The sequence below is a fragment of the Accipiter gentilis genome, chromosome 15 (genome assembly GCF_929443795.1).
Source record: "Accipiter gentilis chromosome 15, bAccGen1.1, whole genome shotgun sequence".
Classification (NCBI taxonomy): Eukaryota; Metazoa; Chordata; class Aves; order Accipitriformes; family Accipitridae; genus Astur; species Astur gentilis.
In genome coordinates this window covers 12601479-12617567 of record NC_064894.1, presented here as the reverse complement: position 1 = coordinate 12617567, position 16089 = coordinate 12601479, and the positions used below count along the sequence as shown (strand labels likewise).

Genomic DNA, 16089 nt, shown 5'->3' with positions numbered 1-16089 from the left:
ACACAAGGAGATTGCTGTTTAAACAGATAGGATGGGTATTTCTGGATTGCTTGCTGTAACATGTTTAGAATGTCTGACTTGATTCTCATATTTTTTTATGTATTTCAAAGAGGATGCAGCCTCATTTGACCTGATTAAAGCAGGACATATAACTAAGCTTTTGGATGAAGATCTTTCTGCTGATTTGGATTCTTTGCATGTGCAGAAAGCAATTTTAGCAGTTTCAGAACTTCTGGAGAACCTGAAATCTTATGGGGAAGATTACACTTCAAATAAACATAAGGTAAAATTGTTCTTCTCAAGAGTTTTTGGCTTAGGGGTCTCAAAAGACTTAGAATTGTGAACTTTTGTGGTTAAACGTGCGTTGCTAGTTATTGCCCAATACTTAGAACTAGAAGCGTGTGAGAAATTATGGCCAAATACAGGTACTCTTCTGTGGTGCAAAAGCCAGGTGTTGCTTTAGTGAGAAGGAAAAGTTTTAGGTTTTCACGAAAATCTAGAAAAGCTCTGGAAACTTGAGAAATTGTATTTAAATTTGCCTACTGATATTTCTGGTTTGAGCATCTGTTTTCAGTCTCTATCATCGCCCTCTCTGAGATGCATCTCAGTATGTACATAATCATATTTGACAGCTGTTCTTTGGTTTTACCTGCAGTTCTTCAACCAGTTCTGCTATTTGCTGGTGCGTCTAAAGCCCATGCTCTGCAAGTATTCAGACCTTATCCTGTTCTACCTCACTGTTTCACTGGCATCTCACAGGAGTACTGGAAAATTGCTTTCTGTTCTAACAAGCATTTTTACAGAGCTTGCCCAAAAGGTAAGTTATTAGAGGTAACGGTAGATGTATGGTAAGCATATATTTAATGTATACAAAAGTCTTAAGTAGAAACTAAGCTGAAAGATGTAGTTACTACTACAGACAGTTTTGAGTTTCTGTTTGCCTTTTTTAGGGGTTTTGTCTGCCAAAAGAATTACTTGAAGATGAAGCTGGAGAGGGAGCAACACAGTTTCATGATTATGAGGATGGTGGTATTGGAGATGGGGAAGGCAAGAAGGATGTGAGCGACAAAATAGAGAGTGAAGATCAGGCAAGTGTTTGGGGTTGTTCTTGTTCAATTCAACTGAAACTGAAAAGAACCCTTGAAAGCCATGTTGTAGATGTTTCAGGTAAAAGAAACATGAAGTTGCCTTCAGTGTCCTGTTTAGGTTGGCTTTTATCTTTGCCTGTAAGCTTATCAATATTGTTGTGGTACTTTAACTAAGCTTTAATACATAGGCAAGATCCATTATAATTTTTGGCTTTACCAATAATTCAGATAGAAGACAGTTTTCAAAAGGGTGAAGAGAAGGAGAAAGAGGATCAAGATTCTAAACCAGACATTGAAGGAGAAGACAATGCAATTGAAATGTCAGAAGACTTTGAAGGAAAAATGCATGATGGAGAACAGGAGAAAAAAGGTTTGGTCCTTCTGCTATGGCAAACTTAGAAGAAATATTATAGAACAGTCCAGTAATGGTTGATATGTTCATATAATGAAGCATATACTGAAAAGATAGTGTTAACAACAGAGTAGTGCCATTTGTATATTAATACTAAGAAGTATTAATATGAACATAAAGAAGTGTACAAAGAAAATACTGTCTCCTGTCACTGTGGTGGTTTTGGAATGAAGGGAGATGATTCTTCCTGTTCTAAGCTGACCTATAGACACATTTTAAAATTAGTTACTGGCTTTCTGAAGCTGTTGAAGATCAACAGAACACTTGAGAATATGGCTGTAGTTAATGTCAAAACATGGTTAACGAAGCTATTGCTAACTTATAAGCAATGAAAAGAATTTAACTTCACCTTTTTAAAATGGAAAAAATAGCAACATTTGGTAGATTCATTCAAGTTGCTACTCACCAAAAGGTAGCAGTTCTTCATTTTAAAGGGTAACAGCTTGAACATCTGAAACTGATGTGGTTTACAAATTACCATAGTGTTAATCTACTTTCAAATCTCTGACAAAGTGCCAAGAGTAAGTTCATCTGCACAAGAAGGGAAATTCCCAAGATAATAAACAGATAAAGTGGAATGGACCTTTCCCTTCCCAGTAATGCCAAAACATTTTGAAAATGGAGGAGGGAAAGGGTAAGGAATAAAGTTTAAATCATCCAAGTTTTTCACCTGGGACTTGTTAGTCTGAGGGAGAGAATGCTGTGTGTGTCCATGTGTCCAAGAGAACACTGAACCACATAATTAGGACCCTGCTTTTCTGGGTGTTAGTGCATGTGTGTCTTCTTCCACACCTCTCAGTTAACTGCATAGGGTGATGAAATTAAGATGCAAGTATGACTTCTTGCTTGTTTGTTTCTGAACTTAACAAAAAAGTTAGCTTTATCTCTTCTGTACTGAAATACATTCTGAACTGTACACAGAAAATGATGAAAATTCAGATGAAGAGGAGGAGCTGGATAAGCAGATGGGAAATCTTGATAATGCTGAAGCTGATGATAAACTGGATGAGAGGCTCTGGGGGGATGAAGATGACGATGATGATGAAGATGCCAGTAGTAAAACAGAAGAAACTGGACCAGGGATGGATGAGGTAAAGAGAACAGGGGTGGGAAGAAGAATATCAAAGGAATTAAACTCTTAACTCGATGTGACCTAGACCATGAACTCCTTTGCATAGCTCTTGGTCTTGGAAAGGGATAATTTGAGTATATCACAAGTTTAGTGTTGTTTTTTCTGTAGGAGATCATGTCTTGTCACTCAGTCTCTGAGAAGCAGGTAACATAATTGAGTTTCTTTTGAATTTGTTGGTTAATAGGAGGATTCAGAGCTTGTTGCAAAAGATGACAATTTGGGCACAGGAAACAAGGATAATAAAAAACAGCATCCTAAGGATGAGGAAAAAGAACAACAAGACGACGACAGTGGAAACAAAGAGAAAATCCATGAACAAATTGATGAGGTAAAAATGGTTTGGACTACATAGAGTATCTCGCTGTTAAACCATATTGTGGTGCTCACATCATGTGTTTCTGAGAATTTGAAATGCTCTTTCTTCAATAGTGAAGTGCACTGATGAAAGTTAGTTCAGTTCAGAGCTAAAAGTAAACCATACTGTATCCATCATATTATATGTATATTTTCTGATCCATGATCAAGAAAGAGTTTTTGTTGTCACTAACCTGAACTTGTTAATGGCTGCCAAAAACAGGCTTTACACTGAATTGATGTTTTAATGGACAAAGCTTAAAAGTTCTTGTTCTGTTGTGTTTAGCAACAGAAACATCTTCAGTGGGACTCATCCCCAAAATCTGTATACAGTGGGCTTGAAGATTATGCACAGTGTGCAAGAGTGCATTTACCATCTGCAAGAGTGCAGATTCTGTTCAGAATCTTTCAGCTAGGAAAATCAGATTCTGAACACACTGTTTTGAAGAAGTAACAATTTATGTAAATGCATTTGCCAAAATTAATCTTTTTCTGCTATTTATACATGAGGATGTGTACCACTGGAAAGTCATTTTTAACTGATCAGAATGTAATACGTATCCAGTATTTCTGTGTCCTAGAGAATGCAATAGTATCTTATTTCTCATCTTTGCCTTTCTTCCTACTTTTTACATACCTGTTATTTTTTTCTCCCCATTCTTTTGCTGACAGCGCGAGTATGATGAGAATGAAGTAGATCCTTATCATGGCCAGCAAGAAAAGCAGCCTGAAGTTGAACCTTTGGACCTTCCTGATAATTTGAACCTGGAGAATGATGAGAAGAGTGATGAGGAGGAAGAGGATGAAGGTACAGCTGAAAATCTCTCTACAGATTCCCAGATGAAAGCCAAATGGAAATAGGGAGGAACAGTCAGTAATAGGCTCTTTTTCTCTATAGAAAGAAGAGAGATGGTGGTAGGATTCTGTATAACAAGACTATGCAAATTCATTTCTGTGTATCAAGATACCAAATTCAGGCTGGATAAGAACTCAACATTACAGCATTTTCCTTTATCTCCCTTTCATGCACACTGTGGAGCAGGCTTTCTCATGTTATTCAAGCGATACACCCTAATTTATGCTAGCGGCTCCTTATTTCATTGTCCAGTTGCTTTTGTGGTTTCAATTTTTTCCATGATACTTAGAAGCATTTGTACTCAAAGTCAACTGACCCTCAAGAATATTAGGTTAAAGGAAGTTAATACGAATCTATCCTGCTGTATTGTTACAAACCAGTTATGACTTAAAGAAATTACCTGCTATAGAAAATCATAGATTCTATGTATAGAATTCTCAGTATTTTCTTTAAGATTTTTTTGACAGCATGGGCAGTTTTATTCCAAGTATCTGTAATATTTACTGTCTCTGTACCTAACTGAAAGCTTTGTATACCTTTCTGATTTTTTTAATCCAGAAGAAGAGAATGCTTTTGAAGTAGATGAGAAACCTGTTGATTTAAGTGAGGCAGAGAAGATGGAAGAACAGAATGACGAGAATACTGGTGAGACAGAAAGAGATGATCAAGATGCAGAACCAGCTGAAGAAGGCATTTCTGAAGATAAAGAGGAGAAGGAAGATGAAGGGGACAAAGATGCTGATGATCAAGAAGAAAATGCAGGGGACAATGAGGATGCAGCAGCAGCAGAAGAGGAAGAGTCACCACCACCTGATGAGGGAAAAAATGAATCTGCTGAAGATAAGGGAATCCCTGCTGCTGACCAAGGCCTTCAACCTCAGGTAGAGAGTAATACATAAAAGAAGCCTTTTTTTTTTTTTTTTTTTTTTTTTTTCTGAATTACCTTATACAAGACTTAAGTGGATGTGTTCTATGATGCTCTGAAACAAATTTGACATTGAGTAGGAGTAATGTTAGTGAGAATCTTCACTGAGATAACAGAGATGTGCTTGCTATTAAACTGGTGTATTTCTGTTATCTGTATTCCGGTTACCTCCTTGGCCTTCTGTTTTCCAGTGTTTTTTAGAATATGAAAATAAATTGATTGTCTTTCAGGAAGAAGAGGGTAAAGATAATTCAGAGATGGATGAACAGCTCCCTGAGCCTGAGGAAAGAATGGAGCATGAAACACAAGGGCAGACTGGGCAAGAAAACGTGCAGAGTGACAGTGCTGTTGAGCTGGCTGGAGAAGCTTCCGAAAGAGACCATTCTAAAGAGGTAAATTACATGGAAGTGTCCTAGTTAAAAATGCTGAACTTGTTAACATGTTTTCAAGTTACAATCAAGCAATAGCTGCCATGTTTTTAAGAATTGTGTCTAAGATTAAATTTTTAGAACACCAGTTACAAATTCACTGAAAAAATAGGAGACTATCTGCATACTTTCATAGTAGTGAAAACTGGTGGTGAGTTTAGCCTAATCGTTGAGCTGCAGATCCGTCTTGTCTGCTTTCCACAAGAATAATACTGACAGTTGTGAGCTGTTTGTCATTCACAATAGAAGGTAGCACAGCATTGCAGTTTAACTTCTCAAATTTGTCTGCAAGAGTTGCTAAATCCGTTTTCAGTTAGTATTGCAATTTTTTTGGTCTCTCAGGAATACGGAAGTGGAGCTTCAAGTGCAAATCAATCCGAAGGCCATGAATCCACGCGCATGGCCCGTATGGCTTCTCAGAAGCAAAGCAGAAAAAATACCCAGGTTCATCTCTTCTTTTCAATTTTTTTTATTTTTTTATTTGAATGTCTTAATATTAACCAGCAAATAGACAGTTTCTCCTTGTTAGAACTTTTGTTCTAATCAGTGTTTGGTTGCACCTGACTTGAAGTTCATGGTGTTAATTTGTTCTTTTTCAGAGTTTCAAGAGGAAACCCGGTCAGGCAGACAATGAGCGCTCAATGGGAGATCACAATGAACATATCCACAAGCGACTGAGAACCATAGAATCCAGCAGTGAAGCAAAGCAGAATACAACTCAGCCTAAGCAGAATGTAGAAGAGGCTGATGCATTTGAACATATTAAACAAGGCTCTGAAAGCTATGATGCACAGACATACGGTACGATGGTATTTCTGGGCGTAAAGAGTTGTCATTGCAGAATCAAATCCTGAAGTGCTCCTATTTACTCTAGTTTTTGCCAGTATGTTTCTTAAAGTTACGTTTAACAATCCTTGCTTTGGTTTAAGATGTATCACCATTTCACTACAATAAATGCTACTCTTTTGGCAATTAGGTTCAAACTAATGATAACACTTTTGAAAACACCAAATTGACTCATAAAAACTGGATTTTAGTTTAATAAACATATTTAAAATCTGTTCCCTTCAAATCTTACTTCAATTATTTTGAAGCCCAAACTGCTACCACACATGCAAAACACTTAGGATAACACAACAGGTTCTTTATTCTGTATCAAACAAATTTCTCTCTCTTTAAAAATAATCCTCTAATCTACATTTAATTAAGTTGCTTTCTATTAAAGTAACTAGTCTATTTTATTCATCAGGTTTTCAGGGTAATAGTTCATTGACACGACACGGCATGGCACAGTGAAAGATAAAACTGAGGTTATGAGACAATAGCTCAGATCTTTTCTGAAGTTCGCTAAAACTGACATGCAGTGGCCTCAGAGTGTGACCTTTTTTTACAACTTCACTATCTTTGCTTCCTCCTTCCCCTTAATACATATTGTTGTCTTTATACAGATGTAGCTAGCAAGGAGCAAGAGAAACCTATTATGCCTCTTGAAGAAAAGGAAGAGGGAGATTCTGAAGATGCAGCTATGGAAACAGAAATGCAGAGCAATGAGGATCTCAGAGCAGTAGACACAGAGGAGCTGAAGCCAGAAAAAAAGAAGTCTACTGCCACTAAAACTCCTGGTACATTAACTTAAAAAACATTATAAACGTATGCTGATGTACATCTTTAAATGTATATGTAGGTGTTTATATTTGCATGTAATGGATGTGTATATGTTCTATAAGACTAAAACATCTGCTTTTAATTGACTTTTCTGCAGCAGTATTGTTACTCCTGCCTAGTAACCAGCATTAGCCTTTACTAAATTGGTTGGGTGACAGAGGGATTTGCTGTTTTCTTTCAAGTCAATGGTCTCTAATCTTTATCCACTTCTTTGAAGAAGTAAGAAGCAAACACTGTCCTGCTGTTAGGCGCAATGCCAATTCACTTAATTAATTGGCATGTAACAATGCATTCCAGTGTCACCACTATCAGCACTACATAACTTTTTTTGTGTGTAACTTCTGACAAAACACCAAGAAGTTGAGGAGCTGGTCTGAACAACATCCGGTGAGGTAGCTCTGAAGTGTCACTGTCTCACTGCTTTCTTCCTTAAGTGGGAATGAAACAAAACAAAACTGAGCTGCCCAACAGAAAATGGCTATCAGATGCAAACAGTTGGTAGATGAGAAGATCATAGGTCTGACTTGTCAGCCACACAGCCCACACAAGCAAAATAAATAAGCTGGATATAAGTATCTCTTGCTAGTTGGAACAGAAGTATTTCATTTTGATGAATCTAAGTAAATGACATCCTAGCTTGGAATTTTGAATGGTTTTCTTACCAGGCAACAAGACAGCTGTCTAGAGAGGGGAGATGAGTTTTACCAGCCTGAATTCACCTTCTTGCCTCTCACTCCCTTCAGTTTTAATTTCTTCACTTAAATATCTTTCTAGACTCATTAGCTTTATGGTAGAGACATGCATGTAATCAGTCTATTTGTTTTTCCACATGATTCTGTAACAGTATCTTGTGAAAAACTAGGATCTTTGAAACAACTCCTACAATGTTATAGTTGTTTTTTTTTTCTTAGAGTAATTCTTAAAAAATGAGTTGTTAAACAATGTAGTATAGTAGAAACAATAATAAAAGAAAATCTTTAGTCCATTCCTAATGATGGTTTTCTGGATGTTCTCAAATTGCTTTGTACTTCCTGTCACTCTGTCAGAGAGGCTATGAAGCTCAAAAAATGTACTTCACCAATGGAATTTTCAGATGTTAAAGATCTGTTGGGTAATATTTTGTTCATTTGGCAAGAAGGTTATGAGAGAGAAAAAACAGTTTGCATATGGAAATGCATAGTTATCTATTCCAGTGAGTTGCAAGGTCTTGTATTCATCCTACTCCTAGAACTGATAGTCTTAAGATTTGTGCACTTCTCTAAAAAAAGCATGTCTGGGTTGCACTATAAAGCATGTGAGACACTTTGTAAGAGTCAAGATATAGTATTGGTTCTTGTATTACGTGTGACCCACAAAGTTAGTAATTAGTTTTGTGATTGTAGGACCAGGTGAGGTGGAGCCAGAGATCCAGACTTTTGACTCAGAGGATGTCAATGACTCTACAAAAGAAAAACTACCAACAGTGACTGAAGAGAAGCCAGAGAGAAGCAAGGACTCGACCATACATACAGCCCATCAGTTCATGATGGGCACTCCCCAGGTATGATACCCAGCATGTCTTCTTATGACTAGACTAGTAGAAATGGTCTGTTTTATTTGACCTGTGTTAATGAAACTCTGTGAATGCAAAAGTTTAGAATTACTTTCATTCAGACAACTCAGTAGATTGCTGTTCTTTAATCACAGAATGAAAAGTAACAGACAACCAACTGTTGTATATGCAGCTGAATGATGACTTCAATATGACAAGTACGCCCCGTCCTTATGTGGGAGGGTCTCATCCTCACTCTTTGTAAAATAAAATTTTGTTTTTCTATCTGTCAAGAACTGTTTTGCTTAGACGAATCTGCTGATCAAATGCTTGGGTAGAGTGGAATGAGATGGGCAAGGGTGTGTGGCCTGAAGATAAAGGGTTCAGAGCGATGAGAGAGCTAGGCATCTGTCACCTTAAAACACCACTGTAGACAAAGAATTCACCTCAGTTAATTTATCACAATCTATTATTTCCTCAAAAGAACCTGACTGCAAATATTATAGACCCCTTCTGAGCCTTTTATGAATGTCTCAATTCAAAAAATATCATAACCTAGAAAAACCTAGAGCTTCATGTAACATTCATAGTTTCCTAGTGCAAACTGTTAGCTGTGAAAAAGCACATTTTATCATAAAGAGCTATGGCATAGAAGCAGTTGATGGTGGACAACCAGTTGATAAAGAAAGAATATTTTCAGTGTCTGTTTTTTCAGAAGTATTGACCTTTCATGCTTATAATGCTGTGTCCTGAGTATACACTTGGAGAGCGATATTTTACTGTTTCTGTGAACAACACAGAAAGGATTGTGTGCCAGCCTTACCTGATATTTCCATCTTAATGCCAAATGTGGCAGCTCTTTGGAAAGAGGCTGCTGAATGCAAGAGTGTTCTCCTGTTGTAGAATAGTTAGGTGCCTTTTTTTTTGTGGTTGGGTTTTGTTATGGGTTGGGTTTTTTTCTCAATTGACATGCAAAATCTGAAACAGGAGGGGGAGCTCTTGCAGCACCAGTTAAAGAGAAAGGGAGAAACGTTGCAGGGGGAAAAGTGCAAGTTCTCACCTTCAGCAAAACAAAGAGAGAAGCAGCCTCCTCCATGCACATTCTTTCTCCCTTCCTTAAACCTGCAGCAGTACGTGGCCAGAGGGACTGCTGCTGCTTCTTGAGCAATGAGAAGTATTGGTACTGCTGAGTTTGCATTCAAAGACTTATTTTTCTTAATCCAGTAAACCTGCAGGTTATGCAGACCATATGCTGCTGTTTGGCTAAACTATAGTTTTACAAGTCAGGGACAGAAGTTGTCACTGAAAGCACAACAAAAGTTGAAGTGTAATAAAGCTTGGGTGTCCTTTAACAGAATGGCTTATCAAATAGTATTTACTGGCAGGTAAAGAGGAAGATGTCATTCAATTCTTTTAGTGGTTTGAATGAAGCTTTTAAAAAATATACAGTTAAGGGAAGCATATTATATTTTGGAAGATACTAGAGAGGTAGTATTCAATAGTTTCATCTCTGTTATACTGTTATTAAATCTAGTGTTTATCAAGATAATTTCATTGAATTATCTTGAAGTTCTGTATATGATTATTTTCTGTGTCTATCATAGATTTTCCTAGTTTTGTTTCTATGTTGATTGTGTCATAGATGCAGGTATTTGTGGGGAGGTATTTATCCTTCCTGTACATGGAAGCTATTAAAAAAAATGGAGATTTAGAATCTTAATTTAATTTTTTTCAAGTATTTTTGTGTCTAAAAGATTAAGAACAATGCATTTTTACTTTTTTTTTTATAGTTTGCTATAGTTTGGGAATCACCAGATGGGTGAACTTATTTTTTTGTCTCATAAATCTCATAACTACACTTCTAGCACATCATTAGAGATCCTGAAGAGCTAAGAAGGGAACTTGAAAGGCATTTGGAAGTTTGGCAGACACAGCAGTCTGGAACTCCAGATGAGGTTTGTGACATTGTTTTAGTATAAAACTGTCATAAGAATCTTTTATTGCATTATTTCATCTTGGTTTACTGCTGAAGCATTGAGGAAGCCAAGCAGGCTGGAATCTAAATATTCAAAATTGCATGATTTAGGTGCTATTTTTGTTGTTATGTTCAACTTGTTCTGAAAAAAATTATATTATTCTTAAAGCTGGATGATGTTTCAGATCTTGTTTTGAACATGCTGTGTGCTATTTGCAGAAAGTTACTCTGTCAATAATGACTTCTAAAACTTGCATAGTTAGCAACACTTTTCTCAGTCCCCCCCAAGCTCCTTCTATTTTGAGTTGTCACCTGCAGTTAAGTGCTGGACACCACTTTCACAAAATTATGATCAACAGAAGCCATCTCCTTCAGTTGCAGTGGTGGAGTTTGAGATAACCAACAGCAGAACCAGAATATGATACTTGCTCTGACTGTCCTAGTCGTGAATTGTAAACCATATTTAGAAGTAATTCCTGGATGAAAATGCTGGTGTAGAGGCTTAACAGTTTTGCTGAATTTTAATTAATTTTAATTTTTGATGGCCAATAGAGAACCCAGCAGACTTTACCCTTTGCCTTGCTGTAATACCAGCTATCAGTTGGTGGCCATTACAAGATTTTCCTGTATCAACAGCAATGCCAAAGTTACTTTGTGTACTTCTAAAGGAATTATCATTGCACATTGTAGCTTCATAGCAGCAAGGAGCACCCTAAGATGAATGAAAATTTTCAGCTTTTTAGAGTGCTTACAAGACACCCTCACAGTTTCAGCTAATAGTTACCTACTCCTTCCCCCTTAGTACGCTGAGGTTTGTTTTCTTGTTTTTCAGGCAGTGCTTCCCAACTTTTTGTTTTTTCATAATTCACTTCTATTTCTTTCTGTGATGTATGATGTTTTAGGAGAAGGAAGCAGCACAGTTGTGGCAGAGGTATTTAGTACTGACAGCTCCTCTGTCACAGCAGCTTTGTGAACAGCTACGACTCATACTGGAACCCACTCAGGCAGCCAAATTGAAGTAAGTTGGGTCTTTCTGAGGCTTCTAGTTTCTTTAAACTCCTGGTCTTAGGGTCTTTAACCTCTGTACAACTGCAGCTCTACACTGTTCTTACTTTACAGCAATTATTCTTGTTTGCAAATGCATTCATTTTACTTTTGTATGGGAACACTAGGTTATTTTATGAAATGTAAATGTGATATGGTAGTAGGTACCCATCCTGAGGATATTGCCTCCTATTTTTTTCTTCTGTGCAACAGATAATCAAACCAACTTAAACACATGAAGTGCAGTTGAGTCAAAGATTATGTTAAATGTCAAAATGTGTTATGTTGTTTTTAACATTGACTTTTTTTTAAGAGATCTAGACTTGTTTCAAACTGTAGGAGTCTAAATTCAAGGTCTGCCTTCCATTTTAGGCACCTAGATTTAAGAACTTCTTTTAAAAACAGTGAATATCCATCTTGCATTAAAAACGTGAGATGTTTTTTATCTATACCTAAATATGAATATTAGAACTACTAATTTTGTTTTTATTGTATTTAACAAAATTTTGTTATTTTGGTGCATATGATGCATAGGCCAGAATTTCCAGAATGAGATATTTGCTGATAATCCCTGTCACTGTGTCTTTTTTCTTAACTTTCAGAGGAGATTACAGAACAGGGAAGAGACTGAACATGCGCAAAGTGATTCCATATATTGCCAGTCAGTTCCGAAAAGATAAGATCTGGTTGCGAAGGACCAAGCCCAGTAAACGACAGTACCAGATTTGCTTGGCTATTGATGATTCCTCTAGTATGATAGACAATCACTCTAAACAGGTAACATAAAATCTTGGAAGAAGTAGGAAGACACTACCCATTGTTGATGAGTATGTCAGCTGCTGACTTGTTTCATACAGAGGTGGTGGCTGTTGGAAAGCCTGACTCTGGTGATTCTAGAGCAGCTATTTTTCTGGTCCATGTGCTTGAACTCTTTGTCATGTCATGCTTAAGAGATTTGTTACTAAAAGATCAGTGAAAGTTAGCTGAAAGGAGGAGATGTTAGAGGTGTACATATCCATTGGAAAATTATTTTTTGTAGCCTACACAAAAGGCCAAAACTTGCTTAGCTATGCAGTTCACTGGAGGATTAAATAATAGTTCATCATAGCTCACTTGTAGGGTTTTTATTTATTAAAAATGAGTGTTTCTTTCTAAATAGTTATTTTGGTGTTTATTTCATTAGCCTGCCTAAAGTGGTATCTCTAAATCAGTCAGCTGAAGCCCTCAAGTAGAACTAGTGTATCTTTGTTGCAGTGACTATCTTGCATAACAATAACAGGAAAAAAAGATAGGAAGTCTCTTCGTTTATTTTACTAGAGGATGAAAAATAATTTCAGTAACATTCTTCATACTTAATACCGAGAGCTGTGAGTAAAACTTGGAATATCCTATTTTTTTATGTAACTTTTTTCTTTGATAGCTCGCATATGAATCCCTGGCAGTTATTGGAAATGCACTGACTCTTCTAGAAGTGGGACAAATTGCTGTGTGTAGGTGAGTTTATTTGAAATCTTGACTTCTCTTCAAGACTTCAGAGCAGAATGTAAGTACCAGTTTCACACTGTTGTAATTTTTTCTTTTTTTCTAAAGCTTTGGAGAGACTGTTCAGCTGCTGCACCCATTCCACGAACAGTTCAGTGACCAGTCAGGAACACGGATATTGCGTCTTTGCAAATTTCAGCAGAAGAAAACAAAAATAGCCCAGGTACACGAGAATGCCTCTAGGGCAACAAGTCTGCAAATCTTTTCCAGACAAGACATCAGCAGCTTCATGGTTTCATGATCACTTTGTAATGTTTACTGGTTGTTTATATTTGAAAGTCTGATAGCTGGTTAGATAACAAAGAGTCACAATTTTGTAATAGTAAGAGTGTTTTCTCACTTGTACCTCTGATGTACGCCACTTTTAAGCATTCATCTTTCTCTGTTTGTATTGGGTCCTAAACAGTATTTGGGCTACAAGCTATCAATCCTACTCTTGTCAGTACCCTATTGCTATATCCCATCAAAGTTTGTGGGAGTTCAGGAGGTTTTCATGCCATGGATTCTACTGTAGTAGCAGTAGGAAGAGCTTTTTGTATGTTTGTCAGGCTGTAAGTTTGTCAGACTTGACTGAGTCCTGAAGTAAATAACTTTCTGTAGTAACACGTCATGGATGGCTGCAAAGTTTTCTTCTTTTAGGAAGGTTTTTGCACTCTTACCTTTCCAGACTTGGATAAGATTTTCCATTAATAGTAAATGCAAAAAGGGAGACCCAGATAGCTCAATGGTAACCTTGTAACTGTCAAAATTGGGAGGACTTGACAGTTGATGTCCTTAATTTTAATGGGGAGTATGTTACTAGATACTTCTCTTGCAAGTTGAAGCCAAAGAAGTTCAACCTAGAAATAGGATGTACATTTTTTATTATGTCATTAATCACTTGAACAATTTACTGAGGTTTTGATGGCTTTGTTAGCATTGGACAAATTTTAAATCCAGATTGAAGGCTTTTCTAAACATTCTTTAGTTCAAAAACACTTCCTAAATTTGAAGCAGGAGTTAACATAGGAAAATGCTAAGGACTGTGTCTGTGTAGGTGGTCAGACTAAACCATCTTGGCATTTAAAATACAGAAATGTGTTCTTTAAAAATGTTACCATTATTAAGTTTATTATTTTATGAAAACTTAATCTCCTTATTTGTTTCCTCTACAGTTTCTAGAATCATCAGCAAATATGTTTGCTGCAGCACAACAGTTGTCTCAAAATATCAATCCAGGTAAGCTTTTTTTGTTATTATGCTTGTTACCATGACAGCAGAATACTCACTACAGTCCCGAAACAATATCCTGTCAGAAAGGCTCCCAGCGCTGAGACATCACTTGCATTAGGGCTTTGGGTTTTGCTCTCTCAAAAGGAATGTTTGGTTGAAATTTAGCTCAAAACCCAAAAGCCACCTACCTCATATTTGTCACTAATTCACTGAAACTTCATTTAAGGCTTTTTAAAAAGGCACACCTTAGCTGCTTCCCTTAGGTCATGTTTCCAGATTGTGTTTCAGTCCTAGACGCTGCCTGCTTTAGAGCATCATCCAGCTTCCTAGTGACCTTGACTCCCTAGGCACTTCTGCTCTTGATGGAGAGCTTGATTTCTGGAGGTATCCAGAAGCACACTGTTCTGAGGAGGATAAGTGTTTGCCTCCTACCCGTCTTTCACTGTGGTGCAAATTTAGGTCATGAGCTGCTTGAGTTTCCCAGAAAAGCTGGAAGGCTTGTTATTTCACAGCTGACCCACGCGTAGTCTAAAAGGCTGCTTTGTGCTAGTTAAAAGCTTGTCATGATGGCACCCATATTTTAAAAAAGTTCTTGTTGAAGTACTCTAAGAAATGGATAATCTGGGATTTATAATCCACAGCTTCTTTGCCACAGGGTGCCCAGGCTGTTGGAATATTCTGAGGGGGAGCAGCATCCAGTCCTGTTGAACTAGGCTGGGATGCGGCAGCAGTCAGCTCCCCAGAATCAGGGAGCTAGCAAGAGAAAAGGCAGTAGGATACATCATCCTTTTTTGTAAAAAGACCAAGCCCTGTCACATTTGGGGCCGGTCTGCAGAAAAGGAGGAAGTATTCTGCATGCCTCCCTAGCCATTATGCTGGTGGGGTAGGCGGACAGGACAGAGGGGCTTGCATTCCCAATTGTTACTGTTATTTCCTTATAATTAAAAGATGACAGATACATAACTTACTTAGAATGTCCCTTTGGAGGGATATGTCTCTGACTTGGGGTGGCAACTTGGGTCAAGCAACATGTCTGCAGAGAACGATCGGTGCCGAGTAACCCAGCATCTGTCCTGTGTATGTTTCAGGAGGTTTACTTCAGACTACCTTGCCTGGTTCCAAGGGCTGAATGCCCTGTAGTGGTTGGACTGCCTTGACTGTGCCTCTGGAACCTATCTTCTGGTTTACTTTCCTCCAAAAATAATCTATTTTGTGCAGTCTATCTAAGACTGCTCTCTGATGGAAGCCAAGCCTGTTAAAGTGGGGACAACAGGGAAACAGGTTTCAAAAGCACAGTCTTAGTCCAAGGTGACACACTAATACAGATGCACCCATAGGTACCTGCTTCTGGAGGAACAGATCTGGACTCTTTTTCATTGCAGCAGCTGCTGCTCTACTTAAGTAGTGATCTAGTGGCTGGACTCTTATAATTCAGCCAATATCTAACTCCTAGGCACTTACCAGGCATGAAAGAAAAGGCCGTGACTAAGTTTGTTTAGGTATTTTCCATGCCTTTCATCCTTGATTATGGTATTGATGGACTGGGGTTTTTTTGTCCCCCAGTTATTCCCAGTGGTTTCACACAGTGGGAAAAACTTTCTTGACCCACTCGTAACTGCAGCTTAATGTTAAGTCACAGAATTCTATTTGATAAAGACTTTATTTCCTTAGGAGTAGTTGGTTTTCCATTATACCCACAGGGCTAACAACAAAATAGTCTTTTTTTGCCTTTTAAATGGATTACTCTAACTTACTGGAATTTTAAATGTTCTTTGTGCTCAGAAACAGCACAGCTGCTTTTGATTGTATCTGATGGAAGAGGCCTTTTCTTGGAAGGCAAGGAACGAGTGACAGCAGCAGTTCAAGCAGCTCAGAATGCCAATATCTTTGTTATTTTCGTAGTGTTGGACAATCCTAATTCCCGG

General features: G+C 37.6%; 1 protein-coding gene across 8 annotated transcripts in view; it reads left to right on the top strand.

The window, feature by feature from the left end:
* The window catches only part of MDN1 (midasin AAA ATPase 1), a 103209-nt gene that overhangs the window by 83367 nt on the left and 3753 nt on the right, over positions 1–16089 (top strand). For all 8 annotated transcript variants that reach the window (XR_007508266.1, XR_007508265.1, XR_007508264.1 and 5 more), the window contains 20 exons: positions 111–283; positions 656–817; positions 951–1088; positions 1317–1458; positions 2422–2591; positions 2817–2960; positions 3659–3794; positions 4401–4723; positions 4998–5159; positions 5538–5639; positions 5795–5996; positions 6644–6817; positions 8243–8400; positions 10257–10346; positions 11269–11384; positions 12013–12187; positions 12831–12904; positions 13001–13115; positions 14107–14170; positions 15947–16089. Coding sequence is in view for 4 of the 8 variants with exons in the window: in XM_049818330.1 (XP_049674287.1) it covers positions 111–283; positions 656–817; positions 951–1088; positions 1317–1458; positions 2422–2591; positions 2817–2960; positions 3659–3794; positions 4401–4723; positions 4998–5159; positions 5538–5639; positions 5795–5996; positions 6644–6817; positions 8243–8400; positions 10257–10346; positions 11269–11384; positions 12013–12187; positions 12831–12904; positions 13001–13115; positions 14107–14170; positions 15947–16089 (2963 nt within the window). In the remaining 4 variants the exon portion in view is untranslated. The remainder of the gene's footprint in view (positions 1–110; positions 284–655; positions 818–950; positions 1089–1316; positions 1459–2421; positions 2592–2816; positions 2961–3658; positions 3795–4400; positions 4724–4997; positions 5160–5537; positions 5640–5794; positions 5997–6643; positions 6818–8242; positions 8401–10256; positions 10347–11268; positions 11385–12012; positions 12188–12830; positions 12905–13000; positions 13116–14106; positions 14171–15946) is intronic.